A 17,636-nucleotide genomic window follows, 5' to 3' on the forward strand; every position below is an offset into this window, starting at 1 on the left:
CCAGCTGTAGATTTATTGAGTCATCCAAAAAATAATTGTTGGATTAACCTACTCTTCTTGATAGCTGTAGTTTAACGGGATTTAGGAATCAGATTTTTATATCTGAGGATATAAAATCCTTGTAACCGGAGGGTCGCCGGTTCAAATCCCCACCTGGCCAAAAAGGGCTGGGGTACCCCTGAGCAAGGTACCCAACTCCCAAAGCTCCCCGGGCACTCAGTGTGGCAGCCCACTGCTCCTAATTCTAGGATGGGTCAAATACGGAGGAATACTTTCCCCAAGGGGATTAATAAAATCAAATTCAAATTCAAAGACAGCGTCATGGTTGCTCTGCTGCTGTCGGCCTCTGATCGCTGCTTCGTGTTGTTGCTGTACAGCTTGAATATGTGAATTATTATTATTGTAAATACAAGTATAAGGTATGCTTGTACTTTTTTTCCACAATTAAAGCAGTTTATACGGATATTTAACGTTCACATGAAAGAAATCATAATTTTTCAGAAAATCGTTTAAGATAATTATTGCTCTACTAGTCAAATACAGTCATTCAAACTGATTAAACACATATTAATAACACCACAAAAGAGGTGAGAGGTAGAGTTTTTTCACTTCAGAAGACTCATATCTGGCCGTTTTGTCTGACATGAGGAGTGTAGTGCTGAAACTGATCATTAGGAGTAAATAAATGTGTTTGTTGTGACAGCAGCTGTCTGAATGCAACTCAACAAGTCGAGCAGCCTTCGCTTTCATTATCTAGGTCAAACTCTAACGTCTCTTATCAAAGTGAAAATCACTTCTTATGGCGTCCCAATGTTCAGTGCATGAAAAGTTTTGTAGAGGAATAAATGGAATATTCTCAGAACTGGACCACAACAATCTCTGTATCTCTGCACTGCACTGTGTATTTATAGGACCACATCTGTACTCTATGTGTATACTGGTGGACTGAGGCACTTTAAAGGGACAGTCCATGTTGTTTGAAGAGTGGTTGTATGAGGTACTGACACATTATCAGCACTGACGTCACCAAGATGTTTCACCAATCACCAATGTTACATCATAGCACACAGGAATTGCTCATCTACTTCTGCTTCCTCAGTCATCAAATGTGTTATCTTGTGACTTTAGTGTTTTTATTCATTTGTCTAGATTTACCTAAACAAAATAATCAGTTTCAAAATTCAGTTTCCACACAGAAACAGGTGTCTAAGGGTGAGACAGATATCATAGCCATGAGCAGTTTACCTTCTGTCCCTGCTGACAGCCATGGTAATACTTATAGAAAATATCCACATCACTAGCTGTTCACAAAAGTATTGCATGTAAGGCGAGGTCAGAGTTGCAACGCTAGAGGGCGGTAATCACGGTAAAACCGGGTGTTGTCGGACTTCACTAATCACCACGAAGAAGACGCATCACGCAGGGAAGCACTTTGACGTCATCAGAATCCAAAGATGGCGGCCTTGGTCGGTAGGTGATGTTTTGGATTAAAAATAAGACGCGTTAAATAAACATTACAGTGTGTTTACACATGCGCTCTTTATTGTGTTATAAGTATCAGGCACGCAGGCCTGCGCCACCACTTATGAAGAACATGTCGGTAGTCGGGTTTGTAACTTCTACTGAATGCGCAAGCTGACCTTGCTCTGTCTGCGTTAGCATGGCGGCTAATCGTGTTCGCTTACATAAATTCCAGCTGCGATTATTTCACATTTATAACGATTACATGTAAACTTCTAAACCACACACAATCTCTGGCTTTTGCACCACTGGTCAAGTGATACACTGTATGCTGGCTTTTGGTTATGTTAGCTTCAGCCATTGTCATCGTTGTAAATATTGACGATCTTGTGTTAACCCTTGTGTTTACAAACGTCATTTTCACTACTGAGATATTACATGTACGTTTGTTTTCATTATATTGTAATCTGACAATGAGTTAGTGTATGTTGTTAAAAATAGTCTTCTTTGTTTGATGGTCATTTTGCAGCACCTCGCCTGGCCATGTTTGGCTCTTTTTCAACACGGTAAGAACCTTCCAATTATGTTGCTTGTTTCAAAATGTATCTTAAATAAGCTCCCACTGTATCCTTCATAGGTAAACTCAAATTTCAAAAATGGTTTTGTACAGTTGGAATTAAGTAGAAAAAACTGTATCAGTAATTTTGTTGATGTTAGTTGAGTTCTCAGTTTTCACAAGATTTCAAGATAAACCTGTTCCCTTCAAAAACCTTTTCTTAAACATTTGCTGCAATTGTTTTTTTTTTTGTGGCAAGAGCAGATTGCAGCCTGTCTCCTGTTAAGACAATCCTTTAAAATCCTTTAAAACATCATCATAGGAGGCTCAGACAAACTTCACAAGATTTCATTCTTCACAGTGAAATCTGTCTATCACTACAGTAATACATTTTAATGATTAAATGAATGAGCCACAATGTCAAAACTAGTTTGATATACTTCAGTGTTGCGTTTTAAATAATCAGAGATTTTATTGTGCTTTATTCTTTTGTTCCTCTAACTCTCTCCCTCTGTCCAACAGACCCATCTCTTTATTTGCTCTTCAACAGAGGACCCTGCACAACAGTGTTAAAAGTGAGAACACATGCACTAGGTGGGTTGAGCAAAATCTATCCTGGTATAGATAGTGTAGTCAATTTGACATCTTGTAAACATTCTGCACATAGTAAAGCTTCTCTCTCTCCTTTTGATGCAGTGTGGTTCCAGTCAGAGAGAAGAGCACGGCAGTGGCAGCAGCCAAACCAACATCTGTAGCCAGCAACAAGGGGGAGTATGTTATAACCAAGCTGGATGATCTGGTAAACTGGGCTCGCAGGGTGAGTTCAGGAGTACCAGCTCATTGGTCATATCCAGCATGTGTGGAATAGATTGATGCATTACTGGTTTATCATTTGCCATTTCTTCAAAGACAATACTATATTACATTACATGTCATTTAGCAGACGCTTTTATCCAAAGCGACTTACAATTGAATATGATATGATTCAATCATGGAGTGTTTTGACAGATGCTGGTGGTCTAAAATATCACACGTTGGTCAGTGTTTTTGGAATAGTCTTTGACTTACATTGCTGCTGTTTGATTATTCAATATGTGAAACGTTTTGATTTTTTTTTCTCTGTATCTACTCTATTGGCGCGGCTGTACAGTGGAAAAGCGATATATGTTGCTTTCAGACATTTACTGAAGTGCTGGCATTCATCTAAGATTGTCTGTTGAGAGGTTGTTTCTGTGAATGCAAATGTCCACAGACGTTAATCTGGATATTCTCAGGAGATTGTTCTCCTGGCTTTAATCTCCAAATAAGTAACCCCATGTTAGAACGCAGCAGGAGAGATTTAGGATAATCCATAGTGAGTCTTTCTCTTGCATACTCAAGCTAGGTGCTACACCCTCACCGGGATCCTTTGGACATTTCCTGCTTTTGTGGATGTGACTCACTCAGACGACAGTCTCTTGCTTCGTCTGCCATTTTGTGGATGACAAAGTCTAGAAATCCCTGCACATAATTGTTCACATCTGTTTTGCTCGCTTATCATTGCTGTACTTCCTTCTCAGAGTTCTCTGTGGCCTATGACCTTTGGGCTGGCATGTTGTGCAGTGGAGATGATGCACATGGCTGCACCCCGTTATGACATGGACCGTTTTGGAGTTGTGTTCAGAGCAAGTCCTCGACAGTCTGATGTCATGATCGTGGCAGGAACTTTGACCAATAAGATGGCTCCAGCCCTGCGAAAGGTGAGAGTCAGAATATAACAGTAGCAAATGTAGACCTTGTTAAAATGTGTGCAAGACACCGCTGTGTGGACCTCCACAGATGGTGTGCACACTGCAAGCAGCCACGGAGGCTTTTATGGTCGGCGCACAACGGTATATGCTCCAAACCTCAAGGCAGTGCACAAAGAACACACTGGAACCGTCTTAATTTAAATTTTGTTGTCACACACCTCACATATCTAATGAGCTACATCAAAGCAGTAAAGGAGATGTGTGATAGATGTGGGAACTCTTGGTTTCTCACACAGTATTGGATGCAGTCATTTCTTACCTTTACGCCTTAAAAATTCCACTCCATGACCCCAGAGTCATTTGATCTTCTCAAGTCTTCAGAGGTGCACAATATAGCTCAGAACATCCACCAACTCCCCAGTATCAGGCCGGAATGTCACCTTCACCTCTCGCAGCCTACAGAAGTCCTATAACATCCTCAGAGACTCTTTTCATCCTGCCCATCACCTTTTTGAACTGTTGCCCTCTGGCAAAAGATACAGGTCCATCAAAACACGCACCACACGATTCCTGAACAGTTTTTACCTCAGAACCACAATCACACTGAGCATTGAACTCCCAACATGAGCATTATGTTTTTTACTGCAGTGCTATTGTGTAGTATATTGTTATTTTAAGTGAATTCCCACTCTTAAATGCATACGTCAGCACAGATTGAATGATTGTGGGGTCAAATGCGTGTATTTTGTTGGAGTGCATGAATGGATATATTTATTACTTAATTTATGAGTCCACATCCTGACAGTGCGCCTGAATTTCATTGTATATTCTTAGAATGACAATAAAGTATCTAATCTAATCTAGCGCCATGACACCTTTTGGAGCCCTAGCGCACGGTGATGCCGACGTCATTTAGAAAGCCCTGCATTGGATGCGCTGCAGCGAGTATAAACCAGGCTGTAGTCTCTGCAAATAACTAAACATTTGCTGAATCATCATGTTTGAATCAGGTCTGTGATATATTTTGATATAGTCAGTGCAGTGCTGATAAGAGAACAGCTGTGTAAATGCCAACTGGATCATGAGCAGCCTGTTGGCGGCTCGGTAAATTGAGCTGAAAGTATAGACTTGTTCTTGAGTTAAATTATATAAATTATATAACTTCTTTCTTTCCATCAGGTGTACGACCAGATGCCTGAGCCTAGATACGTCATTTCCATGGGAAGGTAAGTTTCCACCAGCAGACATTGATTTTAGTGACAGTCCCCCTTCTCCTCCTCCTCACTTGTCAGTCATTTTGATCTTTAGGCTCTCCTTTAGTCCACAAAAAAGATTTTTTGTGTGCACCTTACGATGTATTTCAGAAATTCACTCTGGTTTTGCCATTGTATGTTTTTTGTGGTTTGCTTCATATTCACAATAATTGTCTTTAAGTAATTTAAGTGTACTTGTGTTCATCTCATAGTTGTGCTAATGGAGGAGGCTACTACCACTACTCCTACGCTGTGGTCAGAGGCTGTGACAGAGTCGTACCAGTGGACATTTATGTTCCAGGTGATTAAACATGTTATTTTAAATATTCAGACCACGAAGATGTGTATTGTGTGATGCACAAAGCTAAATATAATTGAATGAATTATACAATTTAATTGAATGTCAGAGAATTGCTTAGACTGATTTTGTACCTTTTAAACTGCAATAGTTTAAAATCCCTCACTGATATTAAGAGTTTTTCTCTTCTGTCCTCAGGTTGTCCCCCAACAGCAGAGGCTCTCCTCTATGGGACTTTACAGCTGCAGAAGAAAATCAAACGTGAGAAGAGGTTGAAGATCTGGTATCGGAAATGAATGTGTAATATGTATGCGTGTATCTATCTGCTATGTAAATGTTGTATTTGAGTTTCATTTCAAGCTCTGCTCCTCCTTCATGTAGAGCTGCGGGAACTTACTTCATTAAAATTGCTGTAAATTTACTGGTGGCTCAGTGGTGCTTATTTTCAACCAATCACAGCAGCTGCAGTTGATCTTTCCCTTTTTATACCAGCACTGGTATCTGTACACTGTTAAAGGAAAATATACAACATGAAAAATGACTCCCCACAATGGATGTTAGCCTCTAAACCATATTTTTTCTGTTTTAATTGAATTCATCTTGATTTAAATAGCCATGTGTGTTGTTTTTTTCCCCTAATTTTTAACAAACTTGGTCATAATGATAAGCTTTGAGTGGCACACTACAGTATCATCTTGTTCCCAATAAACTAAGCCTACATGAAAATACATGCATTATGGTAACATCATTTGTGTCATTAATGATTCAGTGTTGAGGATCTATCAGCAGAAATATTAATCTTAAACTATATAAATTATATAGCTTATTTTAATTTCTACATCCAGAGCCAGTGCCGAGTCTGTTTTCTTGTTCGTTTTTCTTGTTAATAGACCCCTCACATTCTTCAACTGCCATTCAATCAGTAGCAACTGAATCCACTGCTCTTTTAAATGCTCTAAAAGGAAGTCTGGTTTGAGCCACTAGGTGGCATAGATGGTGTGCAACTGGCTGTTAATAGAACTAAAATCCACTGTTGTTGAGGTCATCTAATGCCATAATTTCTGGCCAAGGGTGAATTTCTGTCAACACAGCCACGTTTGTTTGTTCTTCAGGGCCTTTTTAGTTGACTACTAAATTAATCACAATCAGTGTTTGTGTGACACTTAATCCTTACTTTTCCTTTAAGATTTTCCCAGATGATATTCTTTTTGATTTAAAAAAAACAACAACAAGCCAGGTTCTGGGACTATTTCACACATTTTCCAATTCCACACGTTTTCCAAAAAGCAAGGCATCATTTAACAACATTTTAAAGCCTGTCAGACTCACTGTGGGTTTAACTGGGATGAACGCTTATGTATGTAGGTACAAGTAATTTGTTAAGAGCTGAAGTTAGACAAATCAATATATTTATTGATTGGAGAAAAACACTACTTTTTGTGTTCAGAGAGAAAAATGCAATACTATTGCCAGTCTATCAGCAAATCACTAAAATAGAACATAAACTATGTGTAATTTGTCCCATTCCTACAGGTTACAGACTACAGTAGGTGAGCACTTGGTGGGTGGCTTCATGTCGGTGTTGTATAGGTTTACAGTAATTGTATTTATCATTATCTAGTCATTTTTGTTGATTAATTTTGTTCAACACTATTACAGCATTCTGTTTTATTCTAGTCCCACTGTCCATTTAAGTACCTGCATCTCTTGTTTTATTGAACCACCAGTCCAAACTCCCAAAGATATTCAGTTTATGACATTACAGGTCAAATAAAAGAAGATTTGCTTCTTTCTGTTTTTTTTCTATTACTGCAAACCCACTGTCTTGCCTGGTCTGTTTTTGCCTCTTTCCAGTTTCTCTGTATCAGAATTTTGTCTAACCTCTTAAAAACCTAAGTGTCACATGCTTGCAGTTCAGATCCGAGTGCCAGCAGCAGCAGCAGCAGCAGCTGTAGTTTCCCACTGTACTGCAGCTGAGTGTTGCATCACCCATCCGTCTAATGATTAATGTGACCTCACCAGGTGGGAATGGGTGCCTACGTGTACAGATAACATGCTGTATAATCTACATCCATAAATTAAAACATACTGCTCTCTGCTGCTTCAGTGGACTCAAAAAAACATTTTATAACACTTGTAAAAAGGATTGAAAAATGGTCGTAATGTCTGATTTTTGTAGGTTTAAGTGTTCTCGTACTTTCATCGATGATGGGAATAAAACAGTGTTTTCCTTTAAATATTGGTGGATATTGTTAATTGAGGGAATTGGACATCATGTTTGGAGAGCTACCATGCAAACTATCTGTCAATTTTGCACTGATTTCTGCTGAATTTGGATTTTGCATGTCAACATACAGTAGATGTATCCACATGAATTTAAATATGTAGTGATAGATCTCCTGCTAAAACTGGGTAATGCATGACATAAATGACATTAGGTATTGGAAAGCTTAAACGGATGTTCCATGAGGTGTAAATGCATTGTTGCTGGTTTCAGTCTGCTTGGTTGTCTGTTACTGTAAAGGGTAAACTGCAAAAAAAAATTAGAAGCAATGCGAAACAGAGTTGGGAAGGACTACAGTTTATTGAGAGAGGAGGGCAGGAGGGTCAGGTGAAAAGGCACATTGGGTTATAAAAAAGGTTGCTCCAGTTTCCTTGGACTTTACTCTTTAAGAATGGTGGGAGTGATCATCTTATTGAAGGAATAGTATTTGCATTCACTGGGTGGTGCAATGTCCATGTTGGTGGTGCTAATCTTCTCCTTCTTGAAGCCGGCTTGGAGTAGATGAGGCACCTGGGTCTCCTGTAAATCATTAACAGAGAGTGGATCAGTGTTAAGTGGCTGGATGCTAGTTCAGCCTGTACAGCCTTGAAATTATCACTGCATGTAATAATTCAAGTTGCACTCAATTCAACTCTGCAGTGCTCGCTGCACTGTGGTTCACTGATAAAACGTGAGTTTTGACGGTCGTGTTGAAATGCAGGGAGAATAACCAAACTCTAAATGCAAAAGTAGTTCAACCAAACTGCTTTTATTTTATAGTGCGTGTCTTTCTTAAGTTGCAGTAATTTTTGTCAGCCAATATTGTACTTATCATGAAATGTCTACTTGATGTATTATGATTTTAATATTGTATTGTTCGTGGGCTAACTTAGACATCTAATCCTTGAGGAGGTAATGACAGTGACAAACCTCAAACATCTTTTCAATGTTGTCGTATTTGGTCTTGAGCAGCTCGCCCCAGGAGGTCAGGTTGCAGTAGGTGAGGACGCCGCCAGGTTTCAGCAGCCTGTGAGCATGACCCTGCAGAAACATGCACATATTAGCAAATCAATCAGTCCACTAAGATCCTAAAGGTCCAGAGTGCAAAACTTAGGGGCGGTTTATTGCTGGAATTCTAATATAGTATGATTGTATAAATGTATGTTTGCTTTAAAATTCAAAATGTTTTTGCGTTTTTTTTTTTTAAAATGTACTTTAGGAAAGGGCCCTTGGTTTACGGAGGCTACCATCTTGTGGTGCGATTTCTACAGCAGTATGAATAGTCGAAACAGCCAGACCATGTGTTTCAAAACAGAAGCTTACTACACAACCAAAGAAGAACTGCATCCTTCCTGGTATGCAAAGGCCACTGTAGTTCCCTGATGTACGTAGGAAAGAGAGTGGTAAGTGGAGGAGTCCTCTGTTTGTGTCATACTTTCTGTGTCAACTACACATGCTCCGTGTAGTTCAACACTCTCCACTCTAGTCTAGTTGGTAACACACTCAACAAAGACGACCCTTATAATCTGCAGTTTAACCATTAGATATCACTAATGGCGTGTTTCCACCAGCAGAATTCGAACTTGAATTGTTGTTGTACATGCTTTTTTAATGTGAGTATTCAGAATACTAATTAGGCCACACACTGAGGTGTTGTATGCAGATATTAACAACCAACCTTGATGAAGTCAAACTGGTGAGTGTGCCATGTGTCCTCTGACAGAGGGTATGTGTCATACAAAATACCTGAGAAAAGAGCAACACTGTTAGTCTCTTCTAAAGAACAAGGTAAATCAAGCTACATGGTTATTATTGCTACTTTAGTAAACATCCTTGTATATTTGAGTGGGGGACACATACTAAAATGCCTCAAGCTGCTCCCATCTGTTACTCTATTCTTTAGAATACTCTATTCTTTAGAATATGAGTAACAAAAAGGAAGACATGAATAAGGTGAATGTTTCCCCAAATTTGCTTAGGTCTGGATTCAATGCTTACCATCAAAGTGGTTGTTAGGCAGAGTGGGCACAACATCTTCCCAGAGACCCTTAAGAGGGACGATCTGCAGTAATACAAACACAAACTTCATTCATTAAGATCCTTGCATTTAAGGAAAGGAACAGTAAATACAGCAGCTGCAGGCATTTACACCACAGTCCAACCATCAGAGGCATAGTGGCCAGCAGATACATGAGTCCAGGGTCCCCTGACCTTGTGTGGCTGAGACTTGGCCCAGTTCTCCAGTCTGGCAAAGACACCGTCGTTACACTCGATGATCCAATGCTCCTCAATGGGGAAAGACTCAATCTTAGTGGCAGCGATGGCCATGCCAAAACCAATCTCCAGAACCCGACCCCCTACCAGACAGAAAATACAAATCAGTGCCAGGTTTCCAGGGTTTCTGAGTGAAAATGTCTCTCCCTCTCACTCTCTCCCAAGTCCTTGTATAGTTTGTTTACTGTGAGTCTGTAAGTAAGTGTTTTTATGTGAGAAAATGCAGTTTTGAGTTGTTGCTGAAGAGAAGGCCAGAAGGTTTCATCTCCCTTGTTCAGATGAGGATTGTTTTGATTTCTTTGGACCTATAATCAGCTGCACACGCACGAAAATTGGTGCAAATCAGAAAAAAACAAACCTAAGTAATAGTACAAACTGTAAAATGTCTGACGTGATATGCTTTATCAAACTTCTGTCATAGAGGAAAGATTAATATAAAAGGAATTAGGTACATTTCAAACTTTTTCACATGTGTGCATGTGTGTGAGTGAGTCTATTTTCACACTGAGCAGATGAGCTCTTTTCCTCAGCCGACGTCTTTGACCACAGTGTGACAGCTGCACTATGCCCCCCACACTCTCCACACACGTCCTCAAGATATTTAACCATGTAATTGTAAAGCTATAAGCAAATAAGTATGTATCAAACCCTGATACTTAGAACTTAGGAGACATGTGAGGCGTAGTTTAAGTGTATAGCACTATTCATACACAGGGCAACTCAAAATGCTTTACAAAGGCATAGAAATACACAATACACAAAAACACAATAAAACCACAACATTAAAATTAAAATAGAATTGCTATACTTGTGCTATACACTGTTTATATACTGTATTTTTCTTACTGTATTTTTGATTGTGTGGTTTTACACTTCAACTGAACTTTTATTTGAATGTTTTTATTCACCATACTGCACTGAAGGAACATTTAGGATCCAGTATGCTGAGTATGTATACAGCTGCAGGAATGTTTTGAGTTGTGTATGTGTTTACATTATTTCTCTCCCTATTAAATATGCAAACATAACTATTTAGTAGTATTTTAGAACAGTATATGACATTTGCTTGCTGTTGTACTTCTCAAAAACAAATGTTTCTGATGAGCTGTCACACTCGGGTGGAGTGCGGAGCCCAATTTTCGGACATAGCGTCTTTACAGAATGGCTTGTCCGATAATGGACACAGCCTCTGCTTCGCGTTTTTAACACAGGTGGTTTTACCTTTTGAGGCAGCGACGGTGGCCAGGGAGTGCATGTACGGGGTCTCCCAGCGCTCCATCACAGGTTTACCCATGATCTCCAAGTGTGTGTCGGCCTCATTATAACCGGCGCTAGCGTCGTGCCAGGCGACCTTGCAGTCCTCTCCCTTTGAGAAGATGGGATCAGCGGTGGAGGTCATTTTGTGTTGTTGTGGGAGAGGTAGTGGTTATTGCTTGATTCAATCAGAAGAGGTTGACGGGCAGGAGCAGACAGTTTATATTCGGCCCAGAATTGCTGACCCAGGGATACACCAGAACTAGATAGGCCTCCGCCCCCTATGATAGAGCACCACCCCCTCTGCATTGAGGACATTTTTTCCCAGTGGCCGTTCGTGGTACTGCAACATAAAATACTGATTTGCAGGAGACCCAGGTGCCTCATCTACTCACACCTCGAGACGTGGTCATAGGCATTTATAGATCTTTATAATCTATATTTTTAATTAATGGAGTTTCATATCTGTGAAACCTTCCTAAAGGCCATAAAAAGCCCGTAAACTTTTATTTTATTTTATTATTTCCCAGAGTGACGTCACAACTGTGCACGAGCAAAGCGCGGCCATGGAACGGCGCTACTGTAAGGGAACGATATGAAAACTTTATGGGAAATGTGAATAGATTATGCCGATGGAGTGTTTTTCTTTTACATTTTTTTTTTAAATATGACGAAAAAGCAGGTGTTAGTTATTTATAACGAGCTGCTGTGTCGGATACATGTGGGAGAGTTGACTGTGTGGAGCTGTGACCGTGGGAGACCTGCGGTTACTTCACCAGTGATTCCCGGGGAAGCTGGTTGTCTTATCATCACTATCAGTACATAAATCTGATAAATGTGATGAACACATGAATTAGAGTTGAAGATAAACAGGTTGAGATAAACACATGAATTATAGTTGAAGATAAACATGCTGAATGAAAGTTATAAAAGTTATAAAGCTGTTTATTGTGATCATTATATTTATATAATATCAATGTAAGAATGGTATTATTATAACAATAATAATAATAATATCAATAATAGTGAGCTTTATTTATAAACTTCACAATTAATATGCACTTGAATTGTACAGGAGCTGGAAAAGTACTGCTATTCACGATATCAACAACATCAAAACATCAAAAACATCAAATTCACCTGTGAGGATGTCAAAGATAACATCCTTGATTCTTGGACTGTGCCAAGGATCAAAATGGTTAATAACTGATGTGGTGTTCGAGTGATGATAAGTGTGAAAAGTGTGAAAAGTGAAAAATTAATAATACATTGTCACTGTATAATGTACTTTATATTTACGTTTTAATTTGCCATCTGTATTTGCTTAAACTAATTTCTTATGGTTTATAACTTAGGTTATTTTATGTGCATATTTATTTTCACTACATTTTTTAAATTATAATTTGTGTCTATTTGTCAGTGTCTAAGGGGCAGTGGTGTCCACTTCTTATAATACAACCATGCACCAGACTTTACTACAGGTCACACATATCAGTCAGGAGAGGTTAGGGTGTCAGTGGCGCTCGAGATCCTCTGTGGACAGGATGTTTCACTCAGTGACAAATGTCCGACTAATGTTTTCCCACAATGCAGCTGAATTTCCGAACAGCCCTTGGTTGGTTGTATGCTAAAATGATTAAGATCATTACATTTGATTTTATAGATTTCATTTAAGATTGTGCAGTTTGTCCTCTCTCAGCTCAGTCAATGGCTGACATTTGATGTCGATATTTTTTGGCCTTTATGTGTGTGCGTATATATGAAACTATATTCCTATACAGAATACTTATCAACTCACTATCATGCAGTTTTGGTGTTTGGTGGGGAGTAGGTGAGGTGGTAAGTAATGCAAATGTGTTTGTTCTTGGGTTTTATTTTTTTTATTTTATTCATTCATTATTTAACCAGGAAGGTCCCATTGACATCTCAAACTGTGGTTTGCATGCTTCCTCTGGCGGTATTTGGAGGAAAATCAGAAATACTGTTCCACTGTATATACCAGGGTATGTGATCGGAGTGGGTCTGAGGAATTTTGACTGCAGTGAGTAGAAAATGAACACAAAAAAACAATACATTAAATAACAATAATTAGAGTTACCTTGCCTCTCTTTCTCCATCTTAATCTAATTTCACTATACCAGTGTCTGGATGATGAGAGGGCAAATTATCTTATTGGGAATAAATCTGCCTCCTATGAAAAGGCTCTATTTATTTACACCACTGATTTTAACGTTGGCAATTAACGTTGACGTTACTTCAAGAGCTCAATATTTTCTACAGAGAACCGCTGCCATAGTTAATGGCAGGGGGAGGAATAATCTCTGTCACCCTGCCTTTTATGCTCTAGATGGCATAATTAGAATCTAGGATGTTGTAAATGGGCAGTATAAATTGACAGCATTATCATATTAGCAAACAGCTGCCTTATTACACATGCAGGAGACGCAGACCTGATTACAGTTGTCCCGAGTGATCCAGTCTCCAGTGGACGCAGGTCTAATAGCTATTTTCTTTTTCAAGCATGATCCTTCCCCAGGACACATTAGAGGTCACCTCCTCAACTGATGTCCTCTGACCTGACTTAATTTCACTGTATTTTCACACTTTTTTATTGATTTATTTGTAGCCAGTTCTATAATATTTATACTTTTCACCACATGCTTTCTTTTTTATAATGATTAACATCTTACTTTATGTTACAGGAGTGGGAGTTGTAACCTTGAATTGCTGATATATACACACATGCACCTGTACAGTCAGTTCTTATAAACATCATTTTTGTTTTGTTGCATACCATCCATGGATGTGAGATTAGATCCCATTTCAATGCCATGTGTGAACAGTCATACTTGGAGCTATTCACTTCTAATCAGATCTCTCTCAAGTAATCGGCATCATTTCAGATTAGTGATATTGGCCACATAATCAATCTAAGAGCGCTCTTTTTTTTAAACAGGAGCTGAGAATAGTTAAATAGGTTAATATGGAGGTTAATTTCCAGCTCTTAAGCTGCAAAATGATGCACTACAATGTTCACCAGTTGAGCTGGCATTTGGTGCTCAGCTGGTTTGTTGTTAGTCCGTGCTTTTGTTACTGAAAACAGCAAAAGTGACTAAAAACGGTACACACACAGGCTGTGAAGTCAAGTCTATTTGCTGAAATACACTAAAAAAAAGGCCATTTAGAGAAAGTGTTCACTTTCTACTCTCAGCCATGCAGTTCACTCTGGAGTGTTTGTGCAGTACTCGGAGCTCAGAGCAGAGTGAGAGCTCTTTGTTTTCTACACTCTTCGTGTTGGCATGAACAGCTGAAGTCAACCAGTGCACTGGATCTCATTCAGACATGTTGTGCATTTGGTCTTATTGCATAACATAACCTGAGCTGCCTGATCAACTGGACAGGGAGCAGAAATACAACGTTTATTAAACCACCGACAGAATTCCCACTTGTGACTAAATTCTACTTTACTTAGGAGTATACTTCCTTAAAATATAAGAAGTCAGCTTAGCTATCTTGTACACTTGTTTCATTCCTACAACTGTATGCGGGATGGTTGTATGCAAATATTTATACCTGTGCAGCAAAACTTGTCATTAAGTTTGCAAGTAAAACGAAGACACTGCAATAAACTGTAATAAAAGGTCTAAACAAAGAACACAGTTCACTTAAAATGCATAGACTACCTTAAAATGAGACCCCCAATTCCTTAGTAAACTGTGAACGGTTATATTTTTCACTACTACTTTGCCTTTCTTGTGTAATTTCACAGGAGAGTGAGAAAGCATGCCACTCCAAATGAATCATCTGATAATTTTCACGACATTCAGCCCTGGTTACCCATCATCCACTTCACTCCCATTAGGTGAAGCTGAGTGGGACTGGCTCCTCAGTGAGGGTCCTCATGGAATTACAGGTTCTCATCCACCTACCACTCTTACACAAGGCTCTTTACTCACTCTCATTTGCACAGGAACCCATTCATGCTGCAAACACAGCTTCCTTACATGGGACACACGCGCAAAAAAACGAATTCTGTGGTGCTCAAGTGTTGAGTCTTTTGCATCATTTGCAGATTTATGGTCCCTGGAAATGTCTCCATGTCTGTGGTAAATGATGATGATGTTGAATTGCTGAACCACTTAAGCACCTGAGAGTAGAAATATTACATGGTTGCTACAAAATATGACACAGCTGCTGACGTTTCTTGCCAATATTAAAAACCCATACTGTCCTGGAACTGATGACTCAAGGTCTAAACTAAAATATAAAGGTGACCCCGGATCTGCTGTTGTTTTTAACTCCTTGGAGTACACCTTACTCAAAGCCACATGAGGGCGAAGTCGCAGTGAAAATCTCTTTTGAAAAAGCATCCTAAGACTTGACTATTAATTGTTCTGCATATAACCCTGTATTTATTTTTTGATGTGTTCAGTTAGCATGTAGGGTTATATAGCTAAAAACACAAACTCTCCCTTTATGATGGCTTCAGTGCTGCGTTTGTGCTGAAACTATTTTAGGGAGGTGTTGATTCAACTTTCTGCTCACTTTACTACTTGCATTTGACTTAGTTTGTATTATGTAGACATCTGATTTTAGTATTTGTATCTACCCAGTCTATTTCAAAGAAGACAGACTGGATTACAGATATCTTCACTAGCACAACACACAAAATTACCCAAAAAATTATCACACAATTGAACATGTCTCAAAACAATGTATGTTAAACACCATAATCTTCGAAGGCCTTATCTTTTATGTCAAGGTTCAAACGTCTAACTTTTTTCATCATTGAAGCAAAATATAGAAAATGAAAACAAATACATTGAAACACCCAAAGGATCCACAGAATAGCTCCTCTTTATCTGTCTTAAAACCTTTCCTATTTACTATAAAAGCATATCAATAACAATATAATATTGCTATACAACACTCTGTTGATACGTGACCAGCTGTTTTATCACGTGATGTGTCTCTCCCATGTCCTGCTCTGCTCTTTCACAGTTTTGTCACTGATATTAAGACGGCGCTGGCCTCAGCAGTTCTTCATCAGCCTCGAACTAAAGGTGCCTCCGTGTTATCAGAGTCAAAGGGCAGAAGCACGGGACCATCTTCCACAGGTCAGCCAGATTAATCCTTCACTTCATTATCTGTTGGTGCAGAGGTCCCTCAAGTTTTTCAACTTACATTTCAGCATCAACAGAAGTAACATTACATACATGTTCTTCACAAAGTGATTTTGTATTTGTACAGCAAGAGAGTCATTCTCTTTGTCCACTAAATTGTATTTTTACCTTCTAATGTAAGTTAAAAGTCTAAAGCCACAAGTTAATGGAAAAATGGTTTGAAGTTAAAAATTTATTGCACATCTGAATTTCTGAAAATATTGTCCTCCAACTGGTAAATTATGTTCTTAAGCCCCCTAGTGGCATTTAACACTAATTCATGTGTGTGATTTCACTGGTTTCCTCTTCAGTTTATGAAAATATGTCCAAAACAATCAATGAGCGTAACAGTAAAATGTACCAAACTTAGGAAGAAAAGTTATTTGATAAAAATGATCCGATAAATAATTGATATCAGTCGATATTTGTTTGTAGGACTTACACAAATATAAGTGAATATAAATATTTATAATTAAACATTACAATCAAATTTCCATGGTGCAGCATTATAGTCCTTTGTTTTTATCCATGTGAGTGGACAAGGATAAAAAAAAAAAGAAGCTTCTTTCATCTGAAATCATTTTACCTAATAATTAGAGCAGCCATATCTTAGAGGGAGATTGTCATTATCTTTACTTAAAAATAATAAAACAGTTCAAACAAGTTAGTCAACTGCACTTTATACCATGTAACCTTTATTCCTTTTTTTTTTTTTACCAAGGTGAAGTCACCAAACTGCACTGCACCAAACAGAGTAAAACAAAGTCAAATTATTTACATATACCATTTGAATACAAGGTGTGCCACTGTGTCTCTTCACTGCTGCCTGTCCTGCAAACAGTTGGACTAGATCATGACACGTTACACTGTGTAAGGGGCTGCTGCAACAGTAGAAGAATAAGCAGCAGTTTGACTGGTATTTATTTGTCTGTTATATCATGTTTGGGCTGTGTATAATTGCCATGAGTTGGTTATGTGTCCCTCTCTAATTCATTTTACTAATATATCTAGTTTAGTAAGTAAGACAGTATAGACAGTGATGCCTCAAAAGTTAAATCATCTTACATAACATAATTCCGCTTCTAAGTTGGTAGTCTATTGATCAAATTATTTTAACCATAGGTTATAATACATATATAATATATATATGTAATATATATATATATATCTACTTCGTAGTTGATGTTGCTCGGATTTGCAAGGACACCTTCCACGTGCTGTTTTGCAGATAACAGGAAGAGGCCGCTGTTCTGTCTGTGCAATTTTCCTTGGCGACAATGTCAAATGACATTGAATTGATTTTCATAGCACCATTGCCTCTAGGTCACATGCCTTTGGTTTTGTGTGTAGCACAATCTCACATCAGATTTGAATTTTAAAAATGT

The 17,636-nt window shown here is 38.6% G+C and overlaps 2 protein-coding genes across 2 annotated transcripts; one reads left to right on the plus strand and one right to left on the minus strand.

Annotated features, from left to right (window-relative positions):
* Positions 1–1,420: 1,420 nt before the first annotated feature.
* Positions 1,421–5,719, plus strand: ndufs7 (NADH:ubiquinone oxidoreductase core subunit S7). The gene is made up of 8 exons (XM_044044415.1): positions 1,421–1,470; positions 1,991–2,027; positions 2,540–2,611; positions 2,714–2,834; positions 3,577–3,756; positions 4,927–4,973; positions 5,213–5,301; positions 5,497–5,719. The coding sequence occupies exons 1-8, from the start codon at positions 1,455–1,457 to the stop codon at positions 5,592–5,594; spliced, it is 660 nt and encodes a 219-aa protein (XP_043900350.1). The 5' UTR covers positions 1,421–1,454; the 3' UTR covers positions 5,595–5,719.
* Positions 5,720–7,863: 2,144 nt separating this feature from the next.
* On the minus strand, positions 7,864–11,324 carry gamt (guanidinoacetate N-methyltransferase). The gene is made up of 6 exons (XM_044044414.1): positions 11,057–11,324; positions 9,773–9,918; positions 9,560–9,623; positions 9,240–9,307; positions 8,492–8,602; positions 7,864–8,101 (listed from the first exon to the last, which is right to left on the minus strand). Exons 1-6 carry the CDS (start codon positions 11,232–11,234, stop codon positions 7,961–7,963), a joined length of 708 nt encoding a protein of 235 aa, XP_043900349.1. The 5' UTR covers positions 11,235–11,324; the 3' UTR covers positions 7,864–7,960.
* Between the last annotated feature and the right edge of the window lie 6,312 nt (positions 11,325–17,636).

Source organism: Solea senegalensis, linkage group LG14 (genome assembly GCF_019176455.1).
Source record: "Solea senegalensis isolate Sse05_10M linkage group LG14, IFAPA_SoseM_1, whole genome shotgun sequence".
Classification (NCBI taxonomy): Eukaryota; Metazoa; Chordata; class Actinopteri; order Pleuronectiformes; family Soleidae; genus Solea; species Solea senegalensis.